The sequence below is a fragment of the Aulonocara stuartgranti genome (genome assembly GCF_965226115.1).
Source record: "Aulonocara stuartgranti genome assembly, chromosome: 12".
NCBI classification, from domain to species: domain Eukaryota; kingdom Metazoa; phylum Chordata; class Actinopteri; order Cichliformes; family Cichlidae; genus Aulonocara; species Aulonocara stuartgranti.
Genome location: NC_138948.1, coordinates 10,131,380 through 10,156,500, shown reverse-complemented (window position 1 = coordinate 10,156,500; position 25,121 = coordinate 10,131,380). Strand labels below are relative to the sequence as shown.

The 25,121-nt window shown below is 38.0% G+C and overlaps 1 protein-coding gene across 1 annotated transcript in view; it reads left to right on the top strand.

Annotated features, from left to right (window-relative positions):
• The window catches only part of LOC309719019 (transmembrane protein 132C), a 305,935-nt gene that overhangs the window by 146,675 nt on the left and 134,139 nt on the right, over positions 1-25,121 (top strand). Inside the window, exon 4 of the mRNA XM_082554778.1 lies at positions 15,796-15,936. Coding sequence (XP_082410904.1) covers positions 15,796-15,936 — 141 coding nt within the window. The remainder of the gene's footprint in view (positions 1-15,795; positions 15,937-25,121) is intronic.

Genomic DNA, 25,121 nt, shown 5'->3' with positions numbered 1-25,121 from the left:
AGAGTTTTGATCAGTCACTTTAACATTATTCAGTGCAGAAACTGTCCTTTCAACTGTTCTTCCACCTTAATTAGGAAAATCATAGTGTAGCAGCAGTAAAGGGCAAAATTTCAGCCTATAGTTTTACTGCATACTTGCCAAGCAATTGCAGCAGTTTAGCTACATCAAAGAGATTTATGTTTATGTTTATTTTCCATCATATTGATTGAACGGAAGTAAAAGTGACACATTTCCTCCTTGGGGAAGAATATTCTACTGATTATTTTAAAAAGTAAAAAGAATTCAAACACATTCTCCTTTTCCAAGCATTCAGATACCTTATTATTTGCTGTGCTGGTTGTGGAGAAGGCAAAGATCTCATTTCCAGAGTACTTTGTTTGTAATTATTATTGGATGAAGAAAGTTTCAAGTTGATTGTCTAAAGCAAAAATCTTTAAATTTTGATTGTTATTAATCTGGATTATTTTCTGTCAGTTTTAAGGTTTGACATATCAGGACATAAAAAAAATGATATAGTCTTTACTAGAGATGGACCGATCCGATATTACTTATCGGTATCTGTCCGATACTGACCTAAATTACTGGATCAGATATCGGAGAGAAATAAAAAATGTAATCTGATGCACTAACTATCACAAAAGCACCTCACAAAATTTGCGACATGGCGCAACCCAGCTCATGACCGTAGCCAGAGCAGTATGTGTCACATGATAGAGCGGCTGTGGCGTTTAAATGCACTTTGCACCAGAAAGAAGAAACCAGCGGCTAAAGAACAGCAACATGTTTAAGCTTGATAAGCTGTTGTTAGAATTTATTTAATTAATATTACTTTGTACACCAGGATCCTTTTCTACGTAGCTGACAGCTGGTAACTGTGCAGGGGTGGATCTAGCAACGTTTTGCCAGGGGGCCAGGTTAGGGCATTAACAGGGAAAATTCTGTTGAAGAAAAATGTTGAATCTTTTTAATTATTGTAGAAAAATAATTGATTTCTGTCCATTTGTTTTACACATGCATTAAATTAAAGTTGATTATGTCGCTTAAGCATCATGAGGCGAGGGGTGGGGGGGGTGGTTCCATTTTTTTTTTCTGCTGGGAGCTGGCAGCCCCATTAGTTAGGTTGCTTAATATTTCCGCTAAGTACTCTTCAAAATACCAGAATAGGGAGGATGCTGTAGGTTTATGTTTATTAGATTGATCAGTTTTGCTGAACTATGAAATATTTTGGATGCAGTGTATTTTTTGCATAAAGGTATAACAGAATAGCTTAAGTGTTTTGTTTTTTAAGACGTGAGTATTAACTTATACAAAATGCAGCAATTTAAAAAAACAACAACAGTTTTATTGATTATAAAATACACTATAATCAGATTCATATTTCGAACATAAAAAAAGTGGTATCATGCCATCTCTAGTCCTTACCGGGGCTTAACTAAAAGCCAGTCTGCTATACTGTAGACGTGTTGGTGTGGTTGGGATGACTATGTGTGTGTGCGGAGAAGTGTGTGTAAAAGTGTCCTGACAGCGCACAGATCAAGTGAGACCAATATCCACTTCACCTGTTTATGTCGAGCTGTGTGTGAATGAGTGGGTGTGTGAGCAATCTGCCTGACAGCATTCTCCTCCTCGGACAACAAACTGTTATGACATGTAGCATTGTTTCATTCACTCCCAGAAACACACTTCAGACTCCAGTTGCCCTTGTATCATTGAGTCTCTCCTTCCAGCTTTGTTTGTTGAGCTAACCTGTTGTTTGCTGATTTTGTTGGCATGTTTGTTTGTTTGTTTTTCCCCCTGCCAAATTATACCTTTGCTACCACTGGTATAGCCTATTGACACATGGGATTTTCTTTTTTGGCTGAGAAAATGCCTGTGTTTGCGGATGTTCAAATGTGTCTGTGCTTATTATTGTATAATATTTCCTTTGTTTGAAATGTTTTACATTTCAATTTAAATTCATCAGCAGTAGAATAAAAGCATGTAGGCATCCAGCTCATTGCTCCCTGCAAATACTGCTTCATACAAAAGTTGAAGACTGATGAGTAAATATCTCTCTATAGCCTACAGATGGATGCTGGAATGCTCGGAGAGGTTGAAACAGCAGGTGGCGTCTAGAGCTGGAGATCTCTGCAATCCTTCTTGTCAAGGTTTTCAGCCGTTACTTGTGTTCCTTATATTTGCTTTGCTCTCCCATTGAATGACCCCTTGCCTTCATACCTTGGTGAATGACCTGCCATGTGTGACCTTGTAAGAACCTTTACTTGGAGGTCATTATATCTTGTTCTGGAGTAGTGGGTGACCATCCAATTTACTGGTTATGTCCAGCCAGCTGCAAACTAGTGCTTTTCTCTATGATGTCTTCAAAACTTCCCCAGCCATGTAAGAAAGAACCAACTACACATGGGTAGGGTGTTTTTTGTTTTTGTTTGTTTTGTTTTTATACCTCAGCAGCTGCCTGTCTGCTTTTCCTTTTACAAAATATAAATCTAAACTGTCCCCAAGTACTGGAAAATAAACAAGAAAGTAAAAACAGCAAATCATATTAATTATGGAACAAAAACCCTTCCTGCTGATCAGATTTAATATATTGCTGAAAGTCCTTCCTCAGCCTTTCAGTCTGTGCCTGCTAGTGATCTGTGGTTGAGTAGCTGGTAGCTACATTGCTAATCTGGGATGGCAGCCCAGAGGACTATCTTGAACCTACTACAGAAGCCAGCTACCCACCACTATTGTCTGTGCCTTTGTTTACAGAAAAATATGTCGTTCTAATCCCATGTGTGGTGGGAAGTGGAGTGGGCGGTTTGATTCCATGTGTGAGGGTTTTTATTTGAAAGAAATCCAGTATCCAAACATCAAGCTCTGCAGATTACATTACCGATGTCCTCTACAAAAATGTGTACGAAAGAAGCAGTTGTTAAAGTCCCACGCATTGCTGCATATATACTGGACTGCTGCTGCACTTGGCTTCATCCACCAAGAAAAGACTGTAACAATGAAGAAATGGTCACTAAGAAATTGGTGTTTGTTTAGTGTTACAATCAATGCTCTGTTAATCAGTTAGAGCTTTACAATAAAACTCCAAAATGGTTGTTTTATAGCAATCAATATACTTGACATTTTCCTGTTTATCGATCATTGCTTAAACTTGCTGATACATTGCAGGATAGTTGTACGGTGCAGCTGTGATTCCAATAATGGTAATGTATGCATGGATACGGGAGTTGAGTCTTATACTAAACAGAGGTGTAAAAAAAATCACCAGGCCCTTTGCAATACATACACTATTTACAGTTTATCATTCACGAACATCTTTGTGAATAATTTAGTGGGTACCAAATCTTTATTAGGCTTCATAATTTTTTGCTGCAGCTGTGCATAGACGAGCATTTGTTTATTTATTTTTTATCTCTGCAGTGGTCCTTTGCACTGAGCTTAGATTTGATACTTTTTTTTTTTAATTTAGTGAATCCAATGAAGCCCCCCCACAAAGCAAACAGAAAATGATTAAATTACAATTTCTCAGTTGAAACCTTGTTTGGATGGATGGATGGATGGATGGAGTGAGTCCTCCACCAGAAGCCTGGGAGCCTGAGGGTCTTGCACAGTATCTTTGCTCATCCTAGGACTGTGCTCTTCTGGAAAAAGATTTTAGAAGTCATGCCTGGGATCTGCTGGAGCCAATTGCGTAGTTTGGGGTCTAAGTGCTAGTGCTCCCATTACCGTGACAACCACTCTTGCCTCCACCCTTCTCTACCTTTTTTCTCAGCCCTTGGTACTTATCAACCTTTTATGTGTTCCTTCTTATTCATGTTGCTATAACTAGCTACATCCATTACTACATCCTTTTTCCTCTGCTTGTCCACCACTACTATCCTGTTGGTTAGCCCTCACCACTTGGTCTTTCTGGATCTGTAAGTCCTACAGGGTCTTAGCTTGGTCATTGTCAACCACCCTAGGGGGTGTATTTCATTTTGACCTTGGGACTTCCAGGCCACATTTGGCATTCCAGTATACTACCTTCTGCCAGATACTCTTCCAGTATTGCTTCATCTCCACACTAGGTGGGACTGTTCTCTTATGGTTTCCCTGCCACCGAGAATGCATCTTGGATGGTTCAGTGGAGAACATCTGGGTGATTCTGCTGGCTTCTGTCTGTCTGGTATAGCTCTTCAAGCAGTCAGAAACTGACAAGGAAAGATTCACAGCATTGGCTAAGGTCTCGGATACAGCAGCTGGTTGTATTTCTTATCCCTTTCTTCATCACACCACCTGGTGGGGCTGGTTGTGGCTGTTCAGCAAGCATTACCCTCAATTGAGAAGGAGAATAAAGGGAAGGGAACTGCAGAAAGTTGTAATGTGTGACTTCCTTATCTGCAATTCTGGCAAATCAGCTGATCTCAGTGACATCCCCCATTTTGTTCTAAAAATCCAAACATTCATGATGTGCTGTTTAAGCTGATTAAGCTTGCAGACATTTGCACCTTTGCCGAATTACCTAGGTACATAACATCTCCCCTTTTTCATGCTCTGTTTAACTTACTCAGTGTCAGATCCTTTGAGATACTTTGCCAGTTCTGCACAGAATTTTTTAGTGTTTTCCTTGTGTCTGTTTTTTATTTTTATTTTTTTATTTATATAGATGGAGTGGTGCTGCATACGTGTTATTTAAATTAGGTGCCACTATTTTACTATACAGCAGTGAATTCTAAAAATTTATTAGACAAAGAACCTATTTTTGGACTTCTGCTTCTTTATGCCACAACAGTGTATTTTAAATCAAGCAGTCAATATGGAATTGAACTGTAATTTTAAAAGCATGATATTTTTGCAAATTTTACAAATAAAAAAAAAAAACATTAAAGCTGATAGATGCCTTGATTGGCATTATTCAGTGCCTATAAACTATGAAACGTGAATATTATGAATTTGCGACTTCTGAAGTTATGGTTTGTCATGATTTATGCCTGAATTAGACTTGAGTGGAAAATTTACATCATAACTTACAATGTAACTGGAAGACCCTCTTAACCCTATGTCGTACGCTTCCACATAACCTGACATGCACCTCCTGAAAAATGTAACTACATGACCGAAATACATGGAAAGTTGTGGGTTAAAAGGGGTTTCCAGTTATGTCGTAAGTTATGATGCAGCTGCAGAAGCCTAAATCAGGCATCAGCAGCAACGGCCACATTGTTCAACAGTCCTGAAACATAGGGCCATATTGGGTTCCTGTAGAAAAGAATGATAGTGGCTTCTTTAGATAAAGCAAATATTAAAAATAATCATAAAAAAATATCATTCAGTAGCAACACCAGGGATGAAAAATCAAAGAATAAAAAGACAACAACGGCAGCAACAGCACATGAAAGAATAAGTAAGTAAAAGGCAAGACAAAGTGAAAGATTCTCAATAGCATGATAAAACAGATGTTCCACCAAATGACACATTGGACCTGTGACCAACATAACAGGGCTCTTTTACATCAAGCTTTGAATTTCTTAACACATGTTTAGTATAAACGACTTGCAGTCTCTCCATCTGTCTCACCATGTCTTAAAAAATTACCCCCATCTGTTTATTCTAAAGTCTAAAACACTTGAATACCAATCTGTCCATCTAACTTAAACAATAAAAAAACTACATTCAAGGTCTTAAACACCTAAAATGTTCAAAACTGAACTATGAATTTAATATTTAAAAAGATTTTTAAAAAATAATTGAAAAATGTGTACATAATTGTCAATTTTACAATAATCTCATGACCTAAGAATTATGTATAAGCTCGTAACTTGTGCTCAAAAATAAATAAATTAATAAACAATTCTCTCAGGATTCCAATTCCTTGACAGCTTGTCACACTTAAAAAAAAAAGTAACCGCTTCATTTTAGTGTTGGGATCACAACAACAGATTGTTTTCCTTCTGCCTCTCAAAAAGCAGGAAAAGCAGCAAACAAGATTTTAATGATTTGACAGTTGACTCATTTAAATGCCACTCATGTCCATTGAAGGCATCTTTTACAGAATGTGTTGAAGAATATGCAGTTGGTGGGTTGAATTTTGTTTAACATCTGTCTTCTCTTGTTTTTCTGCCATTTTAGTTACCATTGGCAGCGATATTTCTTTAATTTTTCACTGAATGTACCATTTCACACTTTAGGCAATCTTGGCAAACCTTTGTGCAATGAATAATATTTTCCATTCCCACGTCTTGAAAAGCACAGGTTTTAGGTTTGAGCAGTTGTTTGAGCACATTTGAATAATATAAATTTACTACTAGCCTTCCACCCAAACATAAAATTCTTAAGAAAGTTTTGCTATGTATTCATTCACCAGGTTTACAGAGCAATGATGTAATTTCAGACTTGAAATAAAATGTGCTGTACTGGTTTACTTACTCAAAAGCTTCAGTTTATATATAAGATGAGGGCATTAAAATGCACTTTTACAGTGCTTCTTTCTAATGTCTTTTTGCTGTTCTAACAAGTTCAGACCCAACAAACACCATTTGCTTTTACTCGTGTCTCTTGGACACATCTGCTAAACATGCAGCAAGTTTGTTTTGACACATAGCATATGGCTTTTGTTTTGAGAAGAATTCCTTTTGGGTTCACATTTACATTTGTAGCACTTAACTGACACTTTCATCTGGCAACTATTGAATAAGCATCATTTGCTTACAATAATTATTGCGTGCTAAGCACATTGATATAGATCACTGTAAATGGTAGTATGAAGCCCCTTTCATGTGCTCTTAACTTTCCACAGCATTTGAATGTGTCTTCACTTCACTCTGGTCAAATCTTTCAAAGGTTAGAATAACAATATTACAACGGTTAGATCTCCATGATAATGCAACGTGTGAAAACTGCATTTAGTCACATTAATTGACAAATATAAACAAGATCATGATACCCTGACATAAGAAAGACACAACCAAGAACGCATTTCAGCCATCAGCAGACTTTCTAGGAACTGAACAGTCTTTTGGGCAACTTAAAGAATTTAAAGAGTAGCTCTCTGCATCTAAGAGCAGTGGGAATGTGAAAGCATGGTGTGAAAGGAGATAAAAGCTCAGAAAATCTTCTTTTGAGCCATACGTCTCTTGTTATTCCACTATGTCTGTAATAAAGAAGGAACTTCAAACAAGAACGTGACAGTAACATGAGCTGACTGTGGTTCTGGCTCTCAAGCTAGCCTGCACGAAGGCATTATAGGTCACTTGGTGTAGAGTCCAGGCTCACATATACAGCAAATACCACTCATACAGTGACTCACTCCTGTACAGTTTCCTGTACATTTCACTCTGTTGGCATCTTAAACAGCTCGGGCTAAATCATCCTGAAGATCATCTATAAGATAAATTTAGTTAACAGGAGGGTGTGTAGCAACAACGATCAATGCCTCACAGGCTTTCACTTTCTCCTAATGCTTTAGACCTTGGTAAAATTGAAATTTTCTGGTGAACAATGGATGTTCCTTGTATGTTCAGCACACTTTGAGACACTAGAGAAAAAACAACTTGGCCTTTTTGTTCTTTGTCTTTGTATATATATACACAGCCTTTTAAAGGAATCTATTTTTTCAGCTAAGAAATTGTTACTTGCGTCATGACAGCAGGAATAAATTATGCCTTTAACCAGATTTAGATAGTAGCTACTTTTCAGTGCAGTTTCTGAGCAGTTATGCACCATAGTGATAACCACAGTGACTAACATCGTCTAAAAGTTCATCTTTTTGCCAGATTAACCCTCTCAGGCTCAAATTAAGTTTTTTGTTGCTAATGCACAACCAAGTCCTGCAGTGGTACTTCTGAGTAAAAAAACCTCGTAAAATATGTATGTGGGGTAATCAGGTTGTTAGTTTTTAACTGTTGCAAATCGGCAACGTCTGCCTTGAGAGGGTTAAGTGTCAGTTTAATGAACTTAAAAATATTACTTCTAATCTGTTGAAAAATCAATGATTAACAACTGGTAAAAAGTAAAAGTAAAGTAAAAAACTGAACAGAAATGTAAATTTAAATAACATCAGCGGAACACATAAACCTTGAGGTCTTAAAATCTTCTTTTCTCTCCTAAAACATTTACTAACATGTCCAAATCACTTTTAATCCTGGGTAGACTTACTAAGCCCTTTGAGTAACTTTCATCCTGAGGAGAGCTGTCATTTTATAGCCTTTTAAAGCCTCTGAGCTTTAAACACATGGAATTTCCAAGTAATATAGTCTAATTTTATCAAAGGAAGATACCTAGAGTCAATACACAGAGGAATTTACACTGCTTACATTGTTCCAAGGACAAGCTGTTTATATATAGTTCATTTAATGAACCTGGCTAACTGACTAATATTAAGGCATTGCTTGTAACTTCTGATTGAGAAAAGCCTAAAACCCAAAAGCAAGACAAAAGAAATGCGTAGGTTACTGGTATCTTCCTGGCACGAAGATGTAAGAAAGTGGTCATGCTAAAAGCAAGGCCCAGGTTATGAGCTAAAGTATTACCAATAAAACAGATATTAAGAGAAAGCTGGAAAGGTTTGGATGAATCAGTTGATTGAACTGGATGGATTGTGAACAGTTGTACACAGTGTTATTCTTCTGAAAACATCATGGTGACCTTTCAGAACCTCAGCACCCGTAATTCTGAAATCTCATGTGAACACCGAAATGTTTACAAAAAAAGGTGTGGATCGAAGAGTCAGACTCCTGAAAAGTGTATACCTGCATCTGAGATCTCGAGTGTGGTGTGAATTTGTAGCAGCTATCATACTTGGCTGGTGTTTCTCTCCCTTTCCGTCTTCTACCCCCCATTCGCCCAGCCTTGTTGTTGCCTCTGTGTCACACTTCTGTCTCTAGTTCCTTTCTTCTGTCTCTTTCTTTCTCTCCGAATCTTTTTATCTCTTTGGTAACTGTAAATATGCTCTCCTATAATCAGATCAAACACCGGACTTATGCCTTCATGACACTGTGGGGCAGATGTCCTAAACAGGGCAAAACAGCGTGTGAGTGCAACCCCCAAATAGCGCTGATATTTGGGGGTTGATTTACAAAAATTGTGCTTTTTTATAAATAGGTGCAGTCATTTCATTTCAATATGACATGCCCAATCTGCCAAGAACCATGCAAGTTGATATTCAGCTAAGAGTAACTTACTAACACTACAGGCACAGCTCATTACTTGCTTTGAGAAAAGCATATAATTATAGGTCCATGTTCATGTCCATGTGTACATTAAATGTACGCCTACAGTGGCGGTCTGGCAGAGAGAGTTGTTATGATCAAACAGGCTTCAGTAATTACCAGACGCCAATGTAGGACTGTAAGCTGTACAAAAATATTTTTACATTGTGTTCATGTATTAAGACAACATCTCTTTAAGAGATAAACCAGAACCGGAAATACCCGACTGATAAAAGTTTATTTCTATACTCTGCGACTGGTGGTGTGACCACAATTTTTCTATGCTAGATTTGTTTAGTTTTAAAAAATGGATCTGGAGATTTGATGTGAGAGTCTTCTGTGCATCTGTGATCGATATCTCAGCTATTGTCAAAGTGCATACAGCTGAATTTGTGTAGCTCCACTACTAAAAACAGTCATGAGACACAGCTCACGAGATCGCAGTGTGTGCGCTGTCCATGGTTCTGAAATCTTTTTTTTTTTTTATGAAAAATGTAGGTTTAAAGTTTATTAACATAAATGCATTAATCAGAAGAAAAACAAATATTACCTTCAGACTTTCAAACCAAATCAAACAGAAAAAGCGACTTTTTCTCTCAAGCACAGACTTACTGTGCTTGAGGTCCAAGGCCTGATTATTTTTAGAATTGGTTCAACATCATTATCCATCTATTCTCTCTGTTCTTCAGCTATTTCACTTTGAACCCCATTGTGAAATTCCTGCCACAGAAGTGTCAGTATGTTGTGTTGCTCCTTTTGACTGGTGGTTCCAGGTCATTTATGGAGCAAATTTACATTTAGGTGGCTTAGAAATTTGTATGTTTTCATCAGATCTTCATCTGGCTTTTCAAACACATTTTTCAACACAAGTTGAACAATGTTTCATTCTTTTAGGATGTGCTCTTAAATCTCTGCAATGCAACCATGATTCCACTATATGAAGTACTTAAAATAATACATGCTTTTTTCAGCATTAGACATATCAGTCCAATAAATTGCATGTTCCAGTTGTTAGTCAGTGTGTTTGTGTACAACATTTAACTATTCTTCCCCCTGTATTTTGTACTTGAGAAAGGAACTCCCAAAAACGCATATGGAAGACGGTTGGTCACAAAAATTGACAAATGAATTCTCTCCTCTTAATCACAGTCGTGTTGCTGTGGTCTCTTTGTAAATAATAACAGTACATTTTTTATGGCAAAAACCACTTAACCCTGGTAAATCTGGCTTTATATCTGCGCTGATGGCACTACTAAGAAGGTATGGTGGTTTCAGAGACAACTTTGCATCCCTATTTCCTGGCGAAGGCTTTAACATTTAACAATTAAATAGACGACTTTTTTTTTCTTCGTCAGTCTGAAAATGGAACTGATGTTACAGGATTAAATTAGGTGTAAAGGGAAATAATTGGATTTAAGTGAGTCTCTTGTTTAACAGAGCAAATTGTTATCTTGTTCCTGCACCTATTGTTTGTTTTCCTGGGTCAGCATTCCTTTGAGGAAGGCATCTACACTTTCTCTTTAGACAACGTAGTCTTTGTTAGCGTTAGTGCATTTCTGCATTTCCATAGGTGAAGCCTACAGTTTCTTTGGTAAACTAAACAGTAAGTGTGGGTGAAATATGCATAAGGTTATGATTAAAATATAAGGTGGTTTAAAAAAAGGTTGTACTCAACAAAGTCAATCAAGTGTAATTATTTTGACTCGATTTGATGCTTCGGCCAGCTATATTCTCTTTCATATTCAATCCGGATATTTTTTTTTTTAAGTCAAGTAGCAAATATGTAATAAAACCTGAGTTTGCTTAATATATTACAGGGAAGGAAGTCTGCATAAGTAAAGTAAACATACACCAAAAAGGGAAAAGGAGACATAATCACATTGACAGAAAGAAAAATTGCATTTGTGATGTTAAAAAAGCAGAGGGGAAATTTATTTATAGTGTAGGTTCTTGGCATTCTTGGCATTGCCTTTTCTCTTTACTTACTCTTTATTTCTTAACTTAGAAAACTAATGTTGAGATGCCAATAAACAAAGCACTGCTCCAGATAAAAAGGAGAAAAAAATCTATTGTAATGCTCTGTGAGCTACCTGTGACCAAGGGGAGCACACTCTAATTCTTAATGAGTAAAACCTTTTTTTAATACAGTTAAAGGTAAGGTCAAGTTATGTGTGTAATTATGGGTTGGTGGGCTTTGTTCATTTCTAATGCAAAATGTGATACTGAATAATAATCTTGCTTCACGACAGAGCTGCATGAGGTACACAAAAAATATAAATAATCCTGATTAATAAAGAAGTAGGCGAATTAGACAAAGGGAAACAAATCGAAAGAGACAGCGCATTGAAGTTTTGCTTGTCTTCCTGCATTACACTGAAAAGTAGACCTACAGAGGAAGAGCATCACATAGAGACTTGTCAGTCTTGGCTGAAGCAGCTTAGGGACGCAGCCTTGTCCATCATCCTTCTTGCTGACAGACATGGACAAAGGCACATACGACCAAAGACCTGACAGATGCAGAACATAGTGTCTTTCTATCTCCTTACATATATGACAGTCTATGTTTTTTATGCATGTTCAGAATTTCCAATCAGGTGAGCAAAATCTTATATTTTTTCATGCATTTAATTTCAAGGGTAAACCGTCAATGCACAGTACTCTAGTTTCTTGATTGAAACCACATGCTGCTTTAAATTCACCATTTTCACTTTTTATTGAATCAATGCTGATTTTTGGCATGAGGACTTTAGAAACTTGACGATTAGCATTTTGATGACTATACAGAGATCGCAGACTGTATGGTGTGTGGTTCAGTTAATGAACAAGTTATGAAAAAGGTATGTGAAAAACAATCCACTGGACTAATATTTCCACATAAAACCTACTTCTGAGTGGTGATTTTTGCCTCTCTCCCCTCTCCAATAATTTGAATGACCCTGTTGCACATGTAAACACACTGTTTCATGCCAAAGGTCATTTCATTAAGCTTCAAAGTATATTTTGTATGACAAAGATGTTCTTGGTAGCTGTCACACAGGAGAATTCAATACATATTTCTGCATTTTAAAATGATAATACAAACAACAGAGTAGCGCATAACCAACTGCATCAGTCATCAGTAGGTGTGTTATTAAAGTAGATAACTAAAATTTATTGAGAAACTATAGGATTAAAAAATTGCAGCAGTTGTTAAAGTATTATTGTTTGTGTCAGAAATATAGATTTCTGACATAAGATCCATTTGTAATACTGGAAAATATAGAAATATGATAATAGACAGTTACACAGAGCATACGCAGAGTAACACTATTACTGCAACTAGGTGCCTTGTGATGAATACAAATTAAATAATCGCTCTCTTTCAACCACTTTAATATCCATCCACCCATGTTCTGCCCTTTGTCTGGGTCCAGATTGGAAGGGACTTCCCTATCTCCAGCCAACTCCTTCAGCTCCTCCAGGGGATCACTGATGCACTGCTAAGCCAGCCGAGAGATGTAATCTGCCCTGGGATGTCCTCTCGGTAGGACATGCTCAAAACTCCTCACCTAGGAGACATCCATGTCAAATGCCTAAACCACCTCAACTGGCTCCTCGCAGAGGAGCAGACATCAGGATGTCCGCCTTTATCAGTGACCCTATTTTATCTGGTACTACCCAGGGCTGAGGACCATTGGTGAGAGTTGGAATGCAGATTGAGCAGTACATTGAAGCCCTCTAGCATAGCTAATCCATGACCTCTCATATCAAGAAAATGGCACAGAGACATGAGAGTCATAAAAAAGGAAACACCACAATGGTGACATGGTTCTCACTCTGATCTGTACTTGAAACCAAAGTAATTTAAACACTCGAGCAAAAGGCTTTTTTTCTCCCTTTTGACATAACTGTTACACTGTTTGGTTGTTTATGTGTATGAATTGTAGGTACTGCAAGATTTTGCATGGTTTTATACTATGAATATGCAAATTATGTTTCTGTAGAGCGTTTAAGAAGGTGCTTTATTTGATATTATATCATGAGATCTGTTACATTACAATATGTTGAATTACAAGACGACTGAGGTTTGTGCTCTCACATGAGACTGTTATTTTATTTTATTGCATTGCATTCGCTTCACTATTTTAGCATTTTGTTTTATTTTATTGCCTGTGGAGTGGTGGGGAAATTTTGTTCTTAAATTCATTTTTTCACCTAAATGTTTTATTTATAATTTGTCTTTGCAAAACCTTGTCCTTTAAAAATCGCTCCAATGATTTTTGTTTTTCTCAGTGAATGTTCAAATGTACATTTCTACTCCCTCATATTCCATTCCTGTCATTCTGTCATTCACAGAATATCCTAACTCTTTCGCCAAACTTGCTTTGCTTTACATGCGTTTGCTGCCACTGTATGTGTAGTAACTTTACTTTGAAGTGGCTTGAACTGTGTGGTTGTTGAAGATGGGAGATGGCGAGAGAAAGAAGTGAGTGAGAAAGGGAGATAGAAGAGATTGAAGAAAGGAAAGGAGTGGAGACAGAACCAGAAAATGCAGAATGATGGCACAGTTTTTCCTCCCACATTCAGCTGCTGAATTATAAAATAGAAGTTTTCATTTTATACTGCACTACAGAAAACTCATAAATAAATATTCACTGTATTTTATTTGCATAGACAATGAACAAAGTACACTTCCTTTATTGCAAAATGCAACTTTTGCTCTTCCTTTCTCCTTCATGTTTCCTGATTGCAGCAAAATATAAAATGATGAGCGGGGAATGTTTTCACTTTTCAAAATACACCAAGAAAAAAAATACTTTAGAGTGAAAAAGAAAAAGTAGGTTTTCAGGTTGTTACAAGAGGTTCACAATTTTGTGCCAAACACAACCAAACACAAAAAAAACAGCTTGATTAGATTATTACTGACATACGCAGGTGTTTTTATACATACACACTCACAAGAATATCATGTACAGAGAGCTTATCAAGGGAAGGGTATGGCATGTTTGCAGACAGTTTTGGCAAGACATAAAGCAAGAGAAACACAAGAAAGTAATAATGAGAAAGAAATAAAAAGTGGAATTTTTTTGCCTCCTACTTCTGTGTTGAGGAAAACTTTTTTTTACTTAAGAGTGTGTCTTTGTCAGTGTTGTTTGTGTATGTGTGTTAATAAGAAGAGGTGTAAACACGATAGTGTGCATGTGTATGCATGCTTATAAAGTGTATTAATAAACTGAGGGAGGGTCTCGTCAAGGTGATAAATAGAACAGAGCACACCGGGACAGATTAGAGAGAGAGTGTGAACAAAAAAAGAAAATAAAGAGATTAACTATAGGATGCCTTGAGAATGAAGGATTGAGGAGGGGCAGAGGGAGGGATGAAGCAATGTATACTGGGAAGGAAGGGAAAGAAATCACTGAGGAATGGATGAAAGGGTGAACAGAAGCTTTATAGGAGGAGGTGAAGAAAAAGAAATGAGACTGAGAGATGAAAGAGTGGACCTGGCTGGAAAAAAATAAAGGAACTGGGGAATGATGGTGATGAAGGAATAGAGATTAGAACATCTACAAGGGAACAATGGAGTAACAGGACGAGGATGGGGATGGCAGGTGATGAGGACATTATCTAGAACAGCGGTCTCCAACCTTTTTTGCGCCACGGACCGGTTTCATGCCCGACAATATTTTCACGGACCGGCCTTTAAGGTGTCGCGGATAAATACAACAAAATAAAACTAATACCGGTACCGTAAAAAAGAAGATTTATTCATAACACACCTGAAAAGACCAAGGAAAACCGAGTAAATGATAAAAACGATAACAAAATAACGCTGAAAACCGATAAAAACCCTGAAAACTATACATTTCACACCTTAGCCTCAACTCTCGCGGCCCGGTACCAAACGACTCACGGACCGGTACCGGTCCGAGGCCCGGCGGTTGGGAACCGCTGATCTAGATTAAAGAGAAACCTGGATTTAAAAAAATATGCCAGTGCTATACTGAAAGAAGGTTAACATAAGGAAAACAAGACTGGAAGAAAAGAAAAGCGTTCGGATGAGTGGAGAAAGGTGACAAAAAAAGTGTCAGAAAGAGAAAGAAAAGTGGTGAAGCATACTGATGAGAGGAAACGGGAGTGAAGAAGGAAAATGGAAACAAAATTCCTAATCATGTCCCTGAATAATTACTAATTCATTGTAGCCTTTCTCATAAGCAGAACTGCATTCTCTGAATTAGCCATAATCTCCACCGCAAAACACATCTGATTCAGCCTGCTTGCAGCAATTATTCAGTAAAACTCTTAACTTTCTTAAGAGCCTTTGCTGTCACTCCTTTGTCTTCTCCCACCAAAACATACCGTGGGAGTCGGCACCATGCTGCGTGAATCAATTTTAAAAGGCGTTCTATACAAAGAGAGTATGGCACGCATCAGAGATTAAAGAAAATCAGTGAGAAAATCGGGGCAGGGAAATTCCAAGCGATGCAAATTGAATTTTTAAGCAAATTGTACCTTAACTGTCACTGTAACAACTCAGCTTTCTTTTCTCTTCGGTTTATGATGTGCTTGTGTGAACTTTAGATTAACCTTGCTTTCTCTTTTTTTCTTACTTTGTCTCGTTCTACATTCTTCTCTGCAGGGTGTGGTTCCAGTCAGGTATCAACTTCCTGGCTGTGAAACCCAGCAACCTTGTCGCATGGGAGATCAAACAGGAAATGGCACCGGGAAGCAGTTCGTTGGCAGTTATGTGCCAGAGAAAGGCCTCCTCCACAGCAGAGAGGTAGGAGTCAAACTCTCATATCTATTCTTTTTTAACTGCTACCTCTGCCATGCAGCAGCTATTTAACGTATCCCTTTTATAATGAGTAGTTGTGGGTGAGTAGCTGTTGGAAATGGTCTTTGATCTTTGTGCTTCAGGGCCATAAGAATGATAGTGCCACACATTTCTTAAAGCAGTCTTAGTTGTCTTTACAGTGACAGTAAAAGTGTCAGTTAATTTAAGAAAAGAAATTATTACAAGATCTTTTTTTTTGACAATAACAATAACCATAAATTGTGTACTCATACATTAGCTTTGAGTTTAAAAGGTATAGGTGGCTCTTTTAGATTCTTACTGTTTTTTTTATTGAACACAACAATCTGTAAGCCATCTTTGAATCAGAAATTTAAGAAATCAGAAATTAAACATAGTGTAATTGTGTTGCCAGTAAAGAAGTTTTGTCTTATTGCCTATGGACTTATTGGTGATATGTGTGTATCACAGAATAAATACATACATGCATGTAGTACACAAAGGCTGGCAAGTGTCGACATCAGTGACTCACAACTCATGCTAAATTTGCCATGCATGTTTGAGTGTTTAGTTGGTGTCATCAGGGTAAAACCAGCAACGACATAGTAAGTACAGTCTCTTTTTTTGTTTGTTTTTTGTCACTAATGTAGCAGTCAATTAATACTTAACCTCAGTGCATGCTTACACTGACTTTGTTGTTGTATGGCGTTGATGGAGAAAGCAAATATAATCACTGTGGGTGAGATCTAAAACCCCAATATCCCAAAAAACGTCTCACTTAAAAAGACAGCAGAAGTTAATTGGATGGAACAGAAAATGTATTTGTGTTTAATTCGCATATTGTTACAGCTCAAAGCAAGCTCCAGGAATCAGTAATACAATTTTATTCCAAATCAACAAATCCCCAGTTTAAACTAAATGGATATTATAAGAGTGGTCGTTTTACAAAGAAGAGTAGCTGGCTCATTACAGTTCATACTCAGTCACTTTCACACTATCAACAGCGAAGCAAGTCATTCAGTGTGCTGTTGAATTGTTGAGTAATGTATTCTTGTACATATTTTCAAAGGGATTGATCGCATTTTGGAAACACTATAGTTATATGAGTGTCAAATATAAAATACACTGCACGAAAGAGCCTTTTATAGTTATAATCTATACTGATGCAACCATATACTAGTTTGATTAATCAACTTTAAATACTTCTTTCCTCTTATTCTCTTGTTGCTTTAAAGCAGTGCTGATGAATGACTTTCCATCTTCAAATCATTATTACATGGCCCCAGCTCAATTTGCACCACTTAGCTAGCTGTTAGCCACACCTTAACTCAACTGACAGACAGCTTCAGCACCGAGGAATGAGCCAAAGTGAGCATTAAAAGATGTATAAGTGATGACGCATCAGCTTTGAGCTTTCAAATTAAGAGTGTCAGAGTTAAAAGTGTGTGTTTTGTTTTTTTTAAATCAGATATTTGCCTTTGAAGTGTATAGTACAGAAAGTATCTACCATGGGCAATCATACTTCCAACTGACAGGCACTTTAAGACAGATAAGATAAGATAAGATAGAACTTTATTAATCCCTCGGGTGGGTTCCTCTGGGAAATTCGATACATTTACTAGGAAACACACTTCACTGCTGTGAAGTTATTTACCAGGGGTTTACATTTACCAATACCATTTCCTCAAATAATGGGTCTATGATTTCTAATCCGCACCAGTTTCCTCAGTGGTTGCTGCTGAGATGTTGCACCTGACTAACATCCCTCGTGTCTTCAATCCCAGTGTTAGAATTTTAAATATGGAAAGTATTCTTTGGAGTTGTTGCATGGTATCATATCAAAACTGAGGGGTAGAGGACCCCTAGGATTTACACATAAAACAAACGAGAGCTCTAATGCATCATGTTGTGAAGTTTTTTGCTTAATCTAAGCAGCTTTTATTTATTTATTTTTTGTTTGAGCCCAGCATGGATTGTTACCACTGGCTGGCAGCTAGCTATGCTATTATCACTAGCATCTTCTGAAAAAACCTCCTGGCAATCTGGGATGAGAATACTGTGTTTCATAATGGGCTTAAACTCATTTGTATTTATATCATGTCGAGTAAAGTTGGATGGAGTTCTGGTGTGTATTCCAGAAATCTAATAAAAAGCCAGATGAAGCTGCTTACTGTGAATAATAAAATCATCACTGACTGGTTTTCACACAGTGGTTAAGCTAGTTGTTAGCTGTTCTTTTATTGTAATGTTATATGTTATAGAGACTCTCTGACAGAGCGGAGCTGATATTAAAGCACACGTGTCATTTGATATTTTTTAGCTTATGAGATCTGAAATCTCTGTTATTGCATAGTGCCTGTTCTATGTGTAGCCAGGGCTCAACTGAGTTTTAACCATCCTGAAATGTATTGTAGCCTGTTGGCTAAGAAGTAGTGGTGAGAGTTAAGCACATCTAGTCCTCCTCTATCCTCGGTGCTCTGTAGCATTTCTAAGCTTATATACAGGGTTTTCTTTCCAAGGGAATTCAGAGATTGAAGAATCCAGAGATCTAAACCAGTCAGGTAATGGTTTACTCTGGATCACTGAGAACAAATAACTGATTCTTGGGAAAACCATCAATTTTATTGAAGTGACCCTTTCCGTGAGATATATGTGTACAGACTTCCATCTAGCCAGATCTTCCACTTTCTTTAAAACTGGGATGTGGTTCAGGTTAGTTAAATCTGCAAGCCTAGGAGAAACATTAATGCCTAAAAATTTAATATATCGAGACTGCAATGATGTCAACGAAGAATTATGGAAGAAACAATTAATCAGAGGAATTGATGATTTTAATCAGTTTATCCAATAATTTGAAACTCAAGGAAGACAAATTCAATGTAATTGAAAGAGTGGTTTGTGAATGTTGGAAAAAAAGCAATACATCATCTGCATAAAGGCTGATTTTATGTTCTACGTTCTTGCATTATACAGTGGGGCAAAAAAGTATTTAGTCAGCCACTGATTGTGCAAGTTCCCCCACTTAAAATGATGACAGAGGTCTGTAATTTGCACCAGAGGTACACAGAGGTCAAACGTTTACTATAGGTCTTTACCAGGTTTGCACACACAGTAGCTGGTATTTTGGCCCATTCCTCCATGCAGATCTTCTCGAGAGCAGTGATGTTTTGGGGCTGTCGCCGAGCAACACGGACTTTCAACTCCCGCCACAGATTTTCTATGGGGTTGAGGTCTGGAGACTGGCTAGGCCACTCCAGGACTTTCAAATGCTTCTTACGGAGCCACTCCTTTGTTGCCCGGGCGGTGTGTTTTGGATCATTGTCATGTTGGAAGACCCAGCCTCGTTTCATCTTCAAAGTTCTCACTGATGGAAGGAGGTTTTGGCCCAAAATCTCACGATACATGGCCCCATTCATTCTGTCCTTAACACGGATCAGTCGTCCTGTCCCCTTGGCAGAAAAACAGCCCCATAGCATGATGTTTCCACCCCCATGCTTCACAGTAGGTATGGTGTTCTTGGGATGCAACTCAGTATTCTTCTTCCTCCAAACACGACGAGTTGAGTTTATACCAAAAAGTTCTACTTTGGTTTCATCTGACCACATGACATTCTCCCAATCCTCTGCTGTATCATCCATGTGCTCTCTGGCAAACTTCAGACGGGCCTGGACATGCACTGGCTTCAGCAGCGGAACACGTCTGGCACTGCGGGATTTGATTCCCTGCCGTTGTAGTGTGTTACTGATGGTGACCTTTGTTACTTTGGTCCCAGCTCTCTGCAGGTCATTCACCAGGTCCCCCCGTGTGGTTCTGGGATCTTTGCTCACCGTTCTCATGATCATTTTGACCCCACGGGATGAGATCTTGCGTTGAGCCCCAGATCGAGGGAGATTATCAGTGGTCTTGTATGTCTTCCATTTTCTGATGATTGCTCCCACAGTTGATTTTTTCACACCAAGCTGCTTGCCTATTGTAGATTCACTCTTCCCAGTCTGGTGCAGGTCTACAATACTTTTCCTGGTGTCCTTCGAAAGCTCTTTGGTCTTGGCCATGGCGGAGTTTGGAGTCTGACTGTTTGAGGCTGTGGACAGGTGTCTTTTATACAGATGATGAGTTCAAACAGGTGCCATTCATACAGGTAACGAGTGGGGGAAAGAAAAGCTTCTTACAGAAGACGTTACAGGTCTGTGAGAGCCAGAGATTTTCCTTGTTTGAGGTGACCAAATACTTATTTTCCACCCTAATTTACGAATAAATTCTTTACAAATCCTACCATGTGAATTCATGGATTTTTTTTTTCACATCCTGTCTCTCACAGTTGAAGTGTACCTCTGGTGCAAATTACTGACCTCTGTCATCATTTTAAGTGCGGGAACTTGCACAATCGGTGGCTGACTAAATATGTTTTTGCCCCACTGTAGGACCTTAATCACTATAGCCTGTCTAATTGCTGCTGCTAATAGTGCAATAAAGATTGAGGGGGAGGGGGAGAGTAGGCATCCTTTCCTAGTGCCCCTCTGGAGAAGATGTTTGGTCATTTGTTCTGACACATCCTGTTGGGGAACTGCACAATATTTTTAACCACTTTATGAAAGTCGGCTTCCTCGCTTCCATATACTGTGTTCCCAATGAAGCTGTTAACAGCATATACAGTTGTAATAACGTACCTGATTTGTTACTGTGTTTCAAGCAAGGTCTTTTTACTAAGAATTGAGGGTTCCTTTAATCAATTATTTCATTTGATTCTAGTTTTGCTTTGCATATTTTGTTCATCACTTCCTGTTCCTGGGAAGACATGTAGGCTTCTTCTAAGGATTTAATGGTTTCTTCTAATTCCTCAATATATTTGTTTTCTCTTTTCTCCTTATGTGATGAGAATAAAATGATTTTACCTCTCAGCACAGCTTTCCCTCCCTTCCAGAGAACAGATGCTGATGTTTCAGGCAAACTCACTTTCTATTTGGGTTCACGTTAATGGTCCTTGGATCTGGAATTACAGAGTTTGGTGATCAACAAATAATTGTGCCCTAGATAGAGGAGAATGCAATGATTGATTTTTGCTTTGGGAAAAGCTGAAACTTCACAGTTGCGACTGTGATTGGAGAGCCAGTGTTTGTGTAAGCATAATAACTAACAGTTTGTAGTTGGGTTTAGGGGAATTAAATAGAAATATATAATGTTTTTCGACTAATATTTTGATCCTGTGGTGAAATTCAACTTAAACTTGAACTGGACACAGATTCATATTCCTGTGGTTCACTTGGCAAAATGGCTGGTATAATACTAAAGGTGCTTTTTTGGGATATGTCAGCTATTGTAGCCTCAAGGCAGAGAAGTCATTTTCCAGGCCCATTGTCATCCATCAGGAAAATGTTGTTTGAGGTGTTTAGATGGGGTTGATTTCAAATGACTACTAATTTCCTCGAGCTTTGGGACACATCCATGTCTGGTAGAGGCAGTTTTTTAAAATAATTATTTTATTTTATTTTGCCCTGAAGGAAAAAACTCATTAAATTAATGTGAAAAAGTGGTGCTTTAGAATCTAAATTATAATATGACTTTCAGAGACACATACAAAAAAATAAAAAATAAATCAGAGATGCACGCACAAGCTCATTCATATTCTTGCACACACACATTTCTACCATTTTCAAAGTGATCCTGTAATCAAATTTGTGCCTCAAAGCACAGATTATGACTCAAAGACAAACATATACAAGTGTTTTGATGAACACAGATAAATGTATAAGCAGCTACCCCCTAACTGCAACAGCAATGGGATTTTTTGTTTGTTTTTTTAACTACAGAAAAGACATACACATATCCCATACCAGCATGCCAAGCGTTGCCAGCATACAACAGGCAGATCACATACTTTTATCAGTGACGGTGTAGGCGGGATGGCTAATTAAAGGAGCTGATCTCTATAAAGCTCTAATGAGATATTACTGGTTGGGACATGGAATTTTTGAGTATGCTTTTTATGAATGAGACGGTGGGAGTGATTACTACCTCTGACAATTAATCTTGTGAAGTGATTCGTGTTATGCCATTGTTATCCTAATTATATAATATGATCTGACATGATACGGTATTCATTGTATAATAGGAAATGCTTGGTGAGTGGATGCAGTAATTAGAACCATGGAGTAGGCTATGCTGTGTGTGTAGGTGTATTTTTGTGTGCGACTGCATGTGTTTATGCTTGTGTGTATCTTTGAGGTAGGAGTATTTATGCTTTTTAAAATATAGCCCACATGTTTGTAGGTTATAAAAAAAGAAACCAGTTGTTGAGGATGTGATCCTGTTCCATCATCACAACTCCCAATTTTTTTCATACATTCTTTTGGAACTTGGAGGTTTGGATCAAAGTTCTCATTATTTTCTTTATTGATTTTTATTATAAAGTAATTATTCATTATTTGTGCATTTCTCACTATTTGACAATTCTGTTATCATTTACTTTTAATTATACACCACTGCCATACTGTGTTATTGACAGTCTGTTTAGTTCTGCCTCCCTGCCCATGTGCCTCCTCATACCAGTGCTCCGAATGAAACATAATGAGATTTTTGGAGGCTGTTGCCATTGAAGCGCCTCAAGCAAGATTTGTTTCTTGTTGGAAATTCATTTTGATTATCATTTCAAGTTATATTTCATTTATTCATGCTATGTAATATAATTTTATTACAATATATTTTTCTGCTGTGTGTAATATTTCTAGTAAATGTTTTGTTTGTGTCATTTTCTGTTTATATATGGTGTTGCTGTAGCTATTTTTTTCTTTTCTGTCTCATTTATATGATCTCATTTGAACTTCGTAGAAGTGGACCAGCCTCAGGATGACCTTAGCTTTGTGTTGGAGGTTATATGAGGAAAATGTTCCATAGTTTATGATGATTCTGCCAGAATGGGAACAGTGCTGTATCTTGTGATCGTGGTTATGTGTATAGATTAACACTGCTAATGGGCTTCATTCAATACCCAAACTGGGGTAATGCGCTTTCAACACACCATACAGGGACATGCTATTTATGTTGGTTTTTTTTGCTTTTTGCTTTTTTTATTCTGTGCTAGTTGTTTGCTGAGGCAGTCATAGGGAAAAACATTCCACTCTATGATTTTGAAGTATTTCTTGCAGTTGTTATATATATTACAGCATTAGCAAGTTACTTTAACGAGTGACCACCGGGCTGTTCGTTGCAACTTGTGACATTGAAAGATGGTGAAACTGTTTTTTCTCGTTCTTTTTTCATTTATTTTGGAATGGAACAAAGAAGCAATTTTCGTAGGAAATATGTGAAATTATATAATTTAAAAGTAGACACTCATTGTCTTTCAGTAACTAAATGAATACTTTGCACTGAAAGCATCCATCTTTGTTGGGCATTACCACAGCTAAAAATTCAACCAGTCTAATTCAGATATGAACATTTAACTTAATTAATATATTCGTCTTAAGCATCAGCATTTAACAGTGGGCACTGCTTCAATTAGCGTTAAGCTATTATGACTTTTATCTCTTGTTAAATAGAAAAGCAATACTTTTTTCAGTTTCTATAATTATGCATACAGATAAATTCATTAAGCTCTGCATAACTGAATTATTATCACCCTGTCTATATGCCAGAGCCACGGTTACAGTCAAGGTTACAGCGCCTAATGCTCCTATTACCACTGGGATCGCTTTGGCGTTTATTTTCCACATCTGTCCAGTTATTCCTTCAGGCCCTGGTAATTCTCAATTGTCTTGTTCTTTTTCTTTCTGCTGATCAACCCAGCAAACCATGTAATAGACAAGCTGGTCGACTGTGAAAAAGTTGCAGGAAATTGGAGTAAGCTGCAGTACCACCAGAGGGAGATGTTTTATTTCGACCCAGTATGAAAATAATTATGGGAAAACATTTAAACAGGCATTACTAACACATTTACATGTACATACATGTGCAAAGAAGGGCCCTGGGATGTACTTCATACCTTCCTTGGCCACTAGTGACATTCTGGCTTTACATGTTTAATTATCTTCCCCTGCTGGTACTAGAATATCTGCATGGGGTACTGCAACTTCTGCATGCATGTACCACTATATCTGGTTGGATTACCAGCATTTCCTTGTATGTGTGCAAATGGAAGTCCCACAGGCCCTTAGCCATGTTGTTCTCAACCAACTTTGGTGGTGTCTCCCATTGGGAATTGGGGACTCCTAGTCCATATGTGGCACAGATGTTTCTGTACACTATCCCAGTCACTTGGTTGTGCCTCTCAGCACCGATGGTACTTACCACACAGGAGCTTGGTCGTCCATTAGTTTCTCCTCCTGTTCCTATTTATCATCTGTCTTCAGACAATCTTGGAGCTGCTAATCTTGGGATGCCATCTTCCTGATGTATTTTTTGGATGCTCCATGCTTTTCCTGAACTGTGGCTCTGACACTCACTAATCACCTGCCCTCTTTCTGCTGCTTGGAAAACCTCAGGGTGTTAGATCTCAGTTGGAGACCTCCTCACCGTGAGAAGTTTTTGTGCATCACCATCAGTGGCATATATTTCTACCTGTGGCCAGCTTATTATTCTAGCTGGGTATCTGACGACCGGCAGGGGGTATGTGGATCTTATTCCTTGCATTCAGCTGTCTTCTTACCACCTGTCTTATACTCTGGAGGTATTTGGTTGTGGCTGACCTTTGCACATCTTTATCAGAGCTCCATTTGGCATTGTGTATATCGGTTTTTCTGCTTTCTGGTAGCTCCACCCCATCAGCCCAGATCACCTTCACTGTCTTTCTGAACATCTGACCACACTTGTCCAGTTCAAATGACATCCTGATAAGTGGATCACTGAATAGATGTCTCACTCACCCCCGGCATACAGCTGTATGCATGTACAGGAGGTGGCTGATGAGCTTGCAGAATAGCAGTGGGGACAGCGCATCAGCTTGGTACATTCTGCACTTAGCTACATGTGTGATTGCCTCTGAGTAGGCCTCCAGTGCTCTCGTCCGCATCCATTGAGTTCTTGTGTGATTAATGCACTATTATCCGTGTACAGTGCCAAAAACACCAGTATCCATGTGTCAATCCAGATCTTATTTCATACATAACTCTATACCCCAACAGAACTCTAGCTGAATTTTCCAAATTCCTGAAAATTCTGAAAGAGTGGGTCGCTGATCT